At 48.4% G+C, this 12024-nt stretch overlaps 1 protein-coding gene across 1 annotated transcript in view; it reads left to right on the plus strand.

Moving 5' to 3' along the window:
- The first annotated feature begins 4413 nt into the window (after window positions 1–4413).
- The window catches only part of LOC139392659 (low density lipoprotein receptor-related protein 6), a 73292-nt gene continuing 65681 nt past the window's right edge, over window positions 4414–12024 (plus strand). The window contains exons 1-2 of the mRNA XM_071140802.1: window positions 4414–4705; window positions 8947–9355. Coding sequence (XP_070996903.1) covers window positions 4651–4705; window positions 8947–9355 — 464 coding nt within the window. The 5' untranslated portion in view covers window positions 4414–4650. The remainder of the gene's footprint in view (window positions 4706–8946; window positions 9356–12024) is intronic.

Below are 12024 nucleotides of genomic sequence, written 5' to 3' on the forward strand. Positions count from 1 at the left end.
GTCCTTTAGTTGGCCTGTAGCTCTATTGGACTGGATGGTCCTTTAGTTGGCCTGTAGCTCTATTGGACTGGATGGTCCTTTAGTTGGCCTGTAGCTCTATTAGACTGGATGGTCCTTTAGTTGGCCTGTAGCTCTATTGGACTGGATGGTCCTTTAGTTGGCCTGTAGCTCTATTAGACTGGATGGTCCTTTAGTTGGCCTGTAGCTCTATTAGACTGGATCGTCCTTTAGTTGGCCTGTAGCTCTATTAGACTGGATGGTCCTTTAGTTGGCCTGTAGCTCTATTGGACTGGATGGTCCTTTAGTTGGCCTGTAGCTCTATTGGACTGGATGGTCCTTTAGTTGGCCTGTAGCTCTATTGGACTGGATCGTCCTTTAGTTGGCCTGTAGCTCTATTGGACTGGATCGTCCTTTAGTTGGCCTGTAGCTCTATTGGACTGGATGGTCCTTTAGTTGGCCTGTAGCTCTATTGGACTGGATCGTCCTTTAGTTGGCCTGTAGCTCTATTGGACTGGATGGTCCTTTAGTTGGCCTGTAGCTCTATTAGACTGGATCGTCCTTTAGTTGGCCTGTAGCTCTATTGGACTGGATGGTCCTTTAGTTGGCCTGTAGCTCTATTAGACTGGATGGTCCTATAGTTGGCCTGTAGCTCTATTAGACTGGATCGTCCTTTAGTTGGCCTGTAGCTCTATTAGACTGGATCGTCCTTTAGTTGGCCTGTAGCTCTATTGGACTGGATGGTCCTTTAGTTGGCCTGTAGCTCTATTGGACTGGATGGTCCTATAGTTGGCCTGTAGCTCTATTAGACTGGATCGTCCTTTAGTTGGCCTGTAGCTCTATTAGACTGGATCATCCTTTAGTTGGCCTGTAGCTCTATTGGACTGGATCGTCCTTTAGTTGGCCTGTAGCTCTATTAGACTGGATCGTCCTTTAGTTGGCCTGTAGCTCTATTGGACTGGATGGTCCTTTAGTTGGCCTGTAGCTCTATTGGACTGGATGGTCCTTTAGTTGGCCTGTAGCTCTATTAGACTGGATGGTCCTATAGTTGGCCTGTAGCTCTATTAGACTGGATGGTCCTTTAGTTGGCCTGTAGCTCTATTGGACTGGATGGTCCTTTAGTTGGCCTGTAGCTCTATTGGACTGGATGGTCCTTTAGTTGGCCTGTAGCTCTATTAGACTGGATGGTCCTTTAGTTGGCCTGTAGCTCTATTGGACTGGATGGTCCTTTAGTTGGCCTGTAGCTCTATTGGACTGGATGGTCCTTTAGTTGGCCTGTAGCTCTATTAGACTGGATGGTCCTTTAGTTGGCCTGTAGCTCTATTGGACTGGATCGTCCTTTAGTTGGCCTGTAGCTCTATTGGACTGGATGGTCCTTTAGTTGGCCTGTAGCTCTATTAGACTGGATGGTCCTTTAGTTGGCCTGTAGCTCTATTAGACTGGATCGTCCTTTAGTTGGCCTGTAGCTCTATTAGACTGGATCATCCTTTAGTTGGCCTGTAGCTCTATTAGACTGGATCGTCCTTTAGTTGGCCTGTAGCTCTATTGGACTGGATGGTCCTTTAGTTGGCCTGTAGCTCTATTAGACTGGATGGTCCTTTAGTTGGCCTGTAGCTCTATTAGACTGGATCGTCCTTTAGTTGGCCTGTAGCTCTATTAGACTGGATGGTCCTTTAGTTGGCCTGTAGCTCTATTGGCCTGGATCGTCCTTTAGTTGGCCTGTAGCTCTATTGGACTGGATGGTCCTTTAGTTGGCCTGTAGCTCTATTGGACTGGATGGTCCTTTAGTTGGCCTGTAGCTCTATTAGACTGGATGGTCCTTTAGTTGGCCTGTAACTCTATTAGACTGGATGGTCCTTTAGTTGGCCTGTAGCTCTATTGGACTGGATCGTCCTTTAGTTGGCCTGTAGCTCTATTGGACTGGATGGTCCTATAGTTGACCTGTAGCTCTATTGGACTGGATGGTCCTTTAGTTGGCCTGTAGCTCTATTAGACTGGATGGTCCTTTAGTTGGCCTGTAGCTCTATTAGACTGGATGGTCCTTTAGTTGGCCTGTAGCTCTATTAGACTGGATGGTCCTTTAGTTGGCCTGTAGCTCTATTAGACTGGATCGTCCTTTAGTTGGCCTGTAGCTCTATTGGACTGGATGGTCCTTTAGTTGGCCTGTAGCTCTATTAGACTGGATGGTCCTTTAGTTGGCCTGTAGCTCTATTAGACTGGATGGTCCTTTAGTTGGCCTGTAGCTCTATTGGACTGGATCATCCTTTAGTTGGCCTGTAGCTCTATTGGACTGGATGGTCTGTTCCACACAAGATGATGATTATCCAGAAATCTTTTTCTTAATATTTCAATTCAGATGTTGAGCAGAGAAGGTTCCCTCTTGAATTGGCCCGTAATAATGAGAAGAATATATGAATGTGATGTAGAATGTGTTTTTATATGAATGCCTGCCTCTGCTGAAGGAGATAGTGCCCCTACCAGTCCCAAAAGAGAGTCATCTTCAGGGACCCATCCATGCCCATAACCAATCATAACCTATCTAACAATAATGACATCTTTTAGTCAGATTTTACAAAGTTAACAGTCAATTACATTTAGTCTTGTGGCAACAAGACCCAGGCAAATCCAGGATTGCCCTGCAGACCTAATAAGGAAAACAAATATAAACAACATGCAACGATTTCAAAACATTTGACTGAGTTACAGTTCATTGAAGGAAATCAGTCGATTGAAATCAGTATCTGGTGTGTCCACTTCCCCAATGCAGCGCGACACATCTCCTTCAACTCTCCTTCAACTCTCCTTCATCAGAAAACCAGTCAGTATCTGGTGTGTCCACCACTTCCCCAATGCAGCGCGACACATCTCCTTCAACTCTCCTTCAACTCTCCTTCATCAGTAAACCAGTCAGTATCTGGTGTGTCCACCACTTCCCCAGTGCAGCGTGACACATCTCCTTCACATAGAGCTGATCAGGCTGTTGATTGTGGAATGTTGTCCCACTCCTCTTCAATGGCTGCGCAAAGTTGCTGGATATTGGCAGGAACTGGAACACGCTGTGGTACATGTTTATCCGGAGCATCCCAAACATGCTCAATGGGGTGACATGTCTGGTGAGTCTGCAGGCCATGGAAGACCTGGGAGATTTTCAGCTTCCAGTAATTGTGTACAGATCCTTGTGACATGGGGCCGTGCATTATCATGCTGAAACATGAGGTGATGGAGGCAGATGAATGGCACGACAAAGGGCATCAGGATCTCGTGACGTCAGCAAACGGCTCGCCCACACAATGACATAAGTCTGCCATCTGCCCGGTACAGTCGAAACCGGGATTAATCTGTGAAGCGCACACTTCTTCAGTCAAGACCCTGGTGAGGATGACGAGCACGCAGATGAGCTTCCCTGAGACGGTTTCTGACAGTTTGTGAATAAATTCTTTGTTTGTGCCAACCTACAGGTTCATCAGCTGTCCGGGTGGCTGGTCTCAGGTGATCTCGCAGGTGAACAAGCCGGATGTGGAGGTCCTGGGCTGGCAAATTCTCTAAAATGACAATGGAGGCGGCTTATGGCAGAGAAATGAACATTCGATTCTCTTGCAACATCTCTGGTGGACATTCCTGCAGTCAGCATGCCAATTGCACACTCCCCTCTTGAGACATCTGTGGCCATTGTGTTGTGTGACAAAACTTTACATTTTAGTGGCTTTTTATTTTCCCCAGGACAAGGTGCGCCTGAGTAATGATCACGCTGTTTAAACAGCTTCTTGATATGCCTCACCTGTCAGGTGGATGGATTATCTTGGCAAAGGAGAAATGCTCACTAACAGCGATGTATAATTTGAGCCCAAAAATTGAGAGAAATAAGCATTTTAATTCTCTATGGAAAAAATGTCTGTGGATCTTTTATTTCAGCTTCTGAAACATGGGACCAACACTTACATGTTGCGTTTTCTATTTTGGTTCAGTATATAATACATGATAATACCATTCCCCCCTCTCTTCTCCTTCCTCTGTTCTGAGGAGTGAAAGGAGATCCGGCCAGCAGCCGAGGCAGGGTCATAGGGGTATGTTATTCTAAACCGAAGCACCCAGTGCTCCGGCAGAAAATAGTCCCTTCGGAATGTGTATCTTTCACACTCAAACAATTGTTGTATTAGACCAGGTTTAATGTCTTCGACCGGGAACAAGTGTCTTGACCTATCGGTTGCGTGATTTTATCAGCCACCGTAGCGATTTTGAATGTGTTGAAATCCGCTGGACGAGAGAGGCTGCATGTAATCAAGTCCAACAATAGGCAGCAGAGAAAGAGACGGAGGGGAAGGAGAGAAGGTACAGGAGGGGGAGGGTTGGCATGTTCTGCTCCCGGGGCGGAAGGAGACGTTGCGCTCAGGCAGGAGAATGAATCGCAGCGCCACCGAGCCTGGAACCTCCGACGTAGTAGAATGGAGCTGAGAAGAATCACAGTTACATTGTAGCCAGAAACAACCCCCCCGACGTAGTAGAATGGAACTGAGAATAATCACAGTTACATTGTAGCCAGGAACAGAACCCCGAATATTGTTCCAATATAACAGTTCCGTCGGAGGAATAGAAACACAGCGATGCGGACCAGGCGCTGAACAGGAGCGGCCGGGGTGAGAACAAGGCAGAAAGATGGGCGCCGTGCTACGGACTGTGTTGTTGTGTAGTTTTTCTTTGCTAATAAGAGGTGAGTTTTGATCTTTTTGCTTGTTTTATTTATTTTTCCTTTCGTGGAAAGTTTGTGTGGTGTTGGGGGTGTATGGTTTCCAGAGGTGGGGATCCTAGTGTCTAGATTTGGGGCTCTTTCTTTACAATGGCCTCGTTTGCTCATTAGTGGGGCCCAGTGAAGGGGATGTGATTTACTCATCATCAAGGAGTAACTAGCTAACGTTAGCAGGATGGCTAACTACAACACAGTGTTTCCCCCACAGCTACCTGTATCTCCTGTAGCTAGCTAACTACAACAGTGTTTTCCCCACAGCTACCTGTATCTCCTGTAACTAGTTAACTACAACAGTGTTTTCCCCACAGCTACCTGTATCTCCTGTAACTAGCTAACTACAACACAGTGTTTTCCCCACAGCTACCTGTATCTCCTGTAACTAGCTAACTACAACACAGTGTTTTCCCCACAGCTACCTGTATCTCCTGTAACTAGTTAACTACAACAGTGTTTTCCCCACAGCTACCTGTATCTCCTGTAACTAGCTAACTACAACACAGTGTTTTCCCCACAGCTACCTGTATCTCCTGTAACTAGTTAACTACAACAGTGTTTTCCCCACAGCTACCTGTATCTCCTGTAACTAGCTAACTACAACACAGTGTTTTCCCCACAGCTACCTGTATCTCCTGTAACTAGCTAACTACAACACAGTGTTTTCCCCACAGCTACCTGTATCTCCTGTAACTAGCTAACTACAACAGTGTTTTCCCCACAGCTACCTGTATCTCCTGTAACTAGCTAACTACAACACAGGGTTTTCCCCACAGCTACCTGTATCTCCTGTAACTAGCTAACTACAACACAGGGTTTTCCCCACAGCTACCTGTATCTCCTGTAACTAGCTAACTACAACACAGGGTTTTCCCCACAGTTACCTGTATCTCCTGTAACTAGCTAACTACAACACAGGGTTTTCCCCACAGTTACCTGTATCTCCTGTAACTAGCTAACTACAACACAGGGTTTTCCCCACAGTTACCTGTATCTCCTGTAACTAGCTAACTACAACACAGTGTTTTCCCCACAGCTCCTTGCTACCTATATCTCCTGTAACCAACTAGTCTTTTTCCCACTGTTTTGTTGGTTTGTAACATTTTAGTTAATTATATATATATTTTTTATTAGTTGTTTGTAGTATTTCCACACCTGTTTAAGCCACGGCAGGTATTTTCTACAGTTACTGTTGTGATTTAGTTGAACTATCTTAGCCATCCAGAGAGAGACCCTGATACCTAGCAAAGTCTGCTAGCTACACTGGCTAACAATAATGTCGACTGCATATGTCCCATTGAAAGGTGCCTCCACAGACCAGACTCATTTGTTGCATACGTTCATTTGTTAAATGGTAACTAACAACTAATTGCAAGTGAATGATATAAAAGTAGCTAACTAGTTATAACATAAGAAAGGATGCTGCCTGGACCACGTTAGAACAGAGGACGTTCATTTGGCCTGGCGTTCATAACCTTTTGGACAACGTTCTACAGAGTGTTGTGAGTAATTAGGCTAATGTGGATTGTAGTTCTCTAACCAGCTATACACCAATACGTCAAGGCCTGTTTGCTCTTAAATATTAGTTTTCCACTGCTTGGTGGCTGTGTAAACATCTGTTCAAATAATCATGGATTCCTTGTTCACACGATCTGCAACGGTAGTTTAATCTGGACTAGGTTTCATTCTCACATACACCTCATTCAATCTGGACTAGGTTTCATTCTCACGTACACCTCATTCAATCTGGACTAGGTTTCATTCTCACATACACCTCATTCAATCTGGACTGCGTCTCATTCTCACATACACCTCATTCAATCTGGACTAGGTTTCATTCTCACATACACCTCATTCAATCTGGACTAGGTTTCATTCTCACATACACCTCATTCAATCTGGACTGCGTCTCATTCTCACATAAACCTAAGGTCTCTTTCTAGTAAGGTAAGGCAGGTGAGGTCACTGTGTTGAACTATGCAGTCACACCCATCATATCTTTGCCTAGGCTTTCCCTGCTTTTTGATTTAAAAGGATGGAAATGTAGACTTTAGTTTATTCAAGGCTTTGGTAGAATCAGATCGGGTCTAACTACCACACCGGTGTGAAGACGATTCAGTTTGCTACTGCCGTTCAGTGACGTTAGTGCACTTCCTATTCAGTTTGCTACTGCCGTTCAGTGACGTTAGTGCACTTCCTATTCAGTTTGCACCTGCCGTTCAGTGACGTTAGTGCACTTCCTATTCAGTTTGCTACTGCCGTTCAGTGACGTTAGTGCACTTCCTATTCAGTTTGCTACTGCCGTTCAGTGACGTTAGTGCACTTCCTATTCAGTTGGCATAGCTAGACTATCATTGGGAAATGGGTTTATCACCGTGTACTCTGAAACTAGTCTTCAGATACTATGATGAGAATGTTTTCAGTCTAGTCTGGGTGGTATTGAATTCAGTGGTTCCCAAATGGCCCCCTATTCCCTATAATAGTCCACTACCTTGGACCCATAGGCTGAATCCCAAATTACCCCCTATTCCCTATAATAGTCCACTACCTTGGACCCATAGGCTGAATCCCAAATTACCCCCTATTCCCTATAATAGTCCACTACCTTGGACCCATAGGCTGAATCCCAAATTACCCCCTATTCCCTATAATAGTCCACTACCTTGGACCCATAGGCTGAATCCCAAATTACCCCCTATTCCCTATAATAGTCCACTACCTTGGACCCATAGGCTGAATCCCAAATTACCCCCTATTCCCTATAATAGTCCACTACCTTGGACCCGGGCCCGTAGGCTGCATCCCAAATGACCCCCTATTCCCGATGTGATTTTGATAGTGGTAGTCACATCTGAGTAGTATTGAGCAGTAATACTGGCTACAGTAGGCTAGACCCTCTCGCCATCTGGCAGCCATATTGGATGACGTGGATGAAAGGAAAAGTGGTTCAACTTCCATTCAACTGTTCTCAGAAACCACGGGTGTTTTTGGATCGGAGAGGACTGGCGTGTTTGGATCAGAAATCACGGGTGTTTTTGGATCGGAGTGGACTGGCGTGTTTGGATCAGAAACCACGGGTGTGTTTGGATCGGAGAGGACTGGTGTGTTTGGATCAGAAACCACGGGTGTGTTTGGATCGGAGAGGACTGGCGTGTTTGGCTCAGAAACCACGAGTGTGTTTGGATCGGAGAGGACTGGTGTGTTTGTATCAGAAACCACGGGTGTGTTTGGATCGGAGAGGACTGGCGTGTTTGGATCAGAAAAGCACTGGTCTCAAGACAACATGGAGGATAACTAAAGTTTGGACCTTGACGTTTCAGTCTGAAGTCCAAGCTGCCTCTAGCAATTTGTTCAATCTGTTTGTAGTGTTATATCCCTGTAGAGACCGGGGGTCCCTACAGAGAGGAATAGCTCTTAACCAAATGAAGTTAAACGTTTCTCCTTGGTTGGTTGATGTTGAAACAGACAGTGGTTGTTGAATCTGACTCGTCTGGCCCCCGGCTGTCTGGCCCCCGGCTGTCTGGCCCCCGACTGTCTGGCCCCCGGCTGACTTGGCCGTCTGGCCCCCGGCTGACTTGGCCTTCTGGTCCCCGGCTGACTTGGCCCCCGGCTGACTTGGCCGTCTGGCCCCCGGCTGACTTGGCCGTCTGGCCCCCGGCTGACTTGGCCCCCGGCTGACTTGGCCGTCTGGCCCCCGGCTGACTTGGCCGTCTGGCCCCCGGCTGACTTGGCCGTCTGGGGGCCACTTGGGAAAAAGCCTTCAGCGATACGCTCGCAAGTGGTGGTTGTTGGGGTACGTTGGCATGTGGTGGTAGTCACCAGTTTTCAGATTGGGCTGGCAGGTTCCTCTTCGCTCTGGGGGGGTACTGTAGGGGTATTGTAGTAGGGGTGTTGTAGGACTGTATGGGGGTTGTAGGGGTGTTGTAGGACTGTATAGTATTTCTGTCTGACCCTACCCCCTCCCCACCAGGTGTACCCCTCCTGTTCTACGTACTGTATAGTATTTCTGTCTGACCCTACCCCCTCCCCCACCAGGTGGACCCCTCCTGCTCTATAGTATCTCTGTCTGACCCTACCCCCTCCCCACCAGGTGTACCCCTCCTGTTCTACGTACTGTATAGTATTTCTGTCTGACCCTACCCCCTCCCCCACCAGGTGGACCCCTCCTGCTCTATAGTATTTCTGTCTGACCCTACCCCCTCCCCCACCAGGTGTACCCCTCCTGCTCTATGCTAACCGACGGGACCTGCGGCTGGTGGATGCGGCTCACGGCAGGGCCAACGCCACGGTGGTGGTGGGCGGTCTGGAGGACGCCGCCGCTGTGGACTACGTATACGCTCAGGGATTGGTCTACTGGAGTGACGTCAGCGAGGAGGCAATCAAACGCACCACCTTCAACCAATCATGGCCCGGCTCGGCGGCCGCCGCCCAGACGGTGGTTGTATCGGGGCTGGCGTCCCCGGACGGCCTGGCCTGTGACTGGTTAGGCAGGAAGCTGTACTGGACGGACTCCGAGACCAATCGGATAGAGGTGGCCGAGCTGGATGGATCGTTACGGAGAGTTCTCTTCTGGCAGGACCTGGACCAGCCCCGAGCCATCTCTCTGGACCCGGGAAGAGGGTGAGTACCTGACAACCTGTAGTAAAGTAGTGCTCAGTAGAACTACCTGGACCTGGCTTTGAATGGGGGGAGGGGGGACCAAGGTTCCTAAAACCAAGAGCTTCTCCCTCGTATCCGTCCATCTGGAGGATACTAGAACGTTAGGGGACAGGCTGGAGGATACTAGAACGTTAGGGAACAGGCTGGAGGATACTAGAACATTAGGGAACAGGCTGGAGGATACTAGAACGTTAGGGAACAGGCTGGAGGATACTAGAACGTTAGGGGACAGGCTGGAGGATACTAGAACGTTAGGGGACAGGCTGGAGGATACTAGAACGTTAGGGGACAGGCTTGAGGATACTAGAACATTAGGGGACAGGCTGGATGATACTAGAACGTTAGGGAACAGGCTGGAGGATACTAGAACGTTAGGGGACAGGCTGGAGGATACTAGAACGTTAGGGGACAGGCTGGAGGATACTAGAACGTTAGGGGACAGGCTGGAGGATACTAGAACGTTAGGGGACAGGCTGGAGGATACTAGAACATTAGGGGACAGGCTGGAGGATACTAGAACGTTAGGGGACAGTACAGGCTGGAGGATACTAGAATGTTAGGGGACAGTACAGGCTGGAGGATACTGGAACGTTAGGGGACAGGCTGGAGGATACTAGAATGTTAGGGGACAGTGCAGGTTGGAGGATACTGGAACGTTAGGGGACAGTGCAGGCTGGAGGATACTGGAACGTTAGGGGACAGTACAGGCTGGAGGATACTAGAACGTTAGAGGACAGTACAGGCTGGAGGATACTAGAACGTTAGGGGACAGTACAGGCTGGAGGATACTAGAACGTTAGGGGACAGTACAGGCTGGAGGATACTAGAACGCAAGGGGACAGTACAGGCTGGAGGATACTAGAACGTTAGGGGACAGTACAGGCTGGAGGATACTAGAACGTTAGGGGACAGTACAGGCTGGAGGATACTAGAACGTTAGGGGACAGTACAAGCTGGAGGATACTAGAACGTTAGGGGACAGGCTGGAGGATACTAGAACGTTAGGGGACAGGCTGGAGGATACTAGAACGTTAGGGGACAGGCTGGAGGATACCAGAACGTTAGGGGACAGTACAGGCTGGAGGATACTGGAACGTTAGGGGACAATACAGGCTGGAGGATACTAGAACGTTAGGGGACAATACAGGCTGGAGGATACTAGAACGTTAGGGGACAATACAGGCTGGAGGATACTAGAACGTTAGGGGACAATACAGGCTGGAGGATACTAGAACGTTAGGGGACAGGCTGGAGGATACTAGAACGTTAGGGGACAGTACAGGCTGGAGGATACCAGAGCGTTAGGGGACAGTACAGGCTGGAGGATACCGGAACGTTGGGGGACAGTACAGGCTGGAGGATACTAGAACGTTAGGGGACAGGCTGGAGGATACTAGAATGTTAGTGGACAGGCTAGAGGATACTAGAACGTTAGGGGACAATACAGGCTGGAGGATACTGGAACGTTCGGGGACAGTACAGGCTGGAGGATACTAGAACGTTAGGGGACTGGCTGGAGGATACTAGAACGTTAGGGGACAATACAGGCTGGAGGATACTAGAACGTTAGGGGACAGTACAGGCTGGAGGATACTAGAACGTTAGGGGACAGTACAGGCTGGAGGATACTAGAACGTTAGGGGACAGGCTGGAGGATACTAGAACGTTAGGGGACAGTACAGGTTGGAGGATACTGGAACGTTAGGGGACAGTGCAGGTTGGAGGATACTGGAACGTTAGGGGACAGTACAGGTTGGAGGTTCAGGGACCTGTATGAGAGAGTGTGTCTGTCTGCAGGATTTTATTTTACAAGGTGGTGCTCTGTCCCCCTTTGGACTCAGAGACTCTTACATTCTTTGGGGAGAACCGTGGTGCCTCTTTACTGACCCCACTGATACAGTAGAACTGCCTCTACCAGGACCCACAGCTAGATGCTGTTTTAATGGTGACGTGGGGGCTGATACAGTAGAACGACCAGGACCCACAGCTAGATGCTGTGTTAATGGTGACGTGGGGGCTGATACAGTAGAACGACCAGGACCCACAGCTAGATGCTGTGTTAATGGTGACGTGAGGGCTGATACAGTAGAACGACCAGGACCCACAGCTAGATGCTGTGTTAATGGTGACGTGAGGGCTGATCCAGTAGAACGACCAGGACCCACAGCTAGATGCTGTGTTAATGGTGACGTGAGGGCTGATACAGTAGAACGACCAGGACCCACAGCTAGATGCTGTGTTAATGGTGACGTGAGGTCTGATACGGTAGAACGACCAGGACCCACAGCTAGATGCTGTGTTAATGGTGATTTTAGGGCTGATACAGTAGAACGACCAGGACCCACAGCTAGATGCTGTGTTAATGGTGACGTGGGGGCTGATACAGTAGAACGACCAGGAACCACAGCTAGATGCTGTGTTAATGGTGATGTGAGTTCTGATGACACTGTTTGTTTACTCTGTACTGGTCAGTGGACACGGCTGTTGACACTGTTTGTTTACTCTGTACTGGTCAGTAGACACGGCTGTTGACACTTTGTTTACTCTGTACTGGTCAGTGGACACGGCTGTTGACACTGTTTGTTTACTCTGTACTGGTCAGTTGACACGTTGTTGACGTTTCACCAGTC

The sequence above is a fragment of the Oncorhynchus clarkii genome, chromosome 33, assembly GCF_045791955.1.
Source record: "Oncorhynchus clarkii lewisi isolate Uvic-CL-2024 chromosome 33, UVic_Ocla_1.0, whole genome shotgun sequence".
Classification (NCBI taxonomy): Eukaryota; Metazoa; Chordata; class Actinopteri; order Salmoniformes; family Salmonidae; genus Oncorhynchus; species Oncorhynchus clarkii.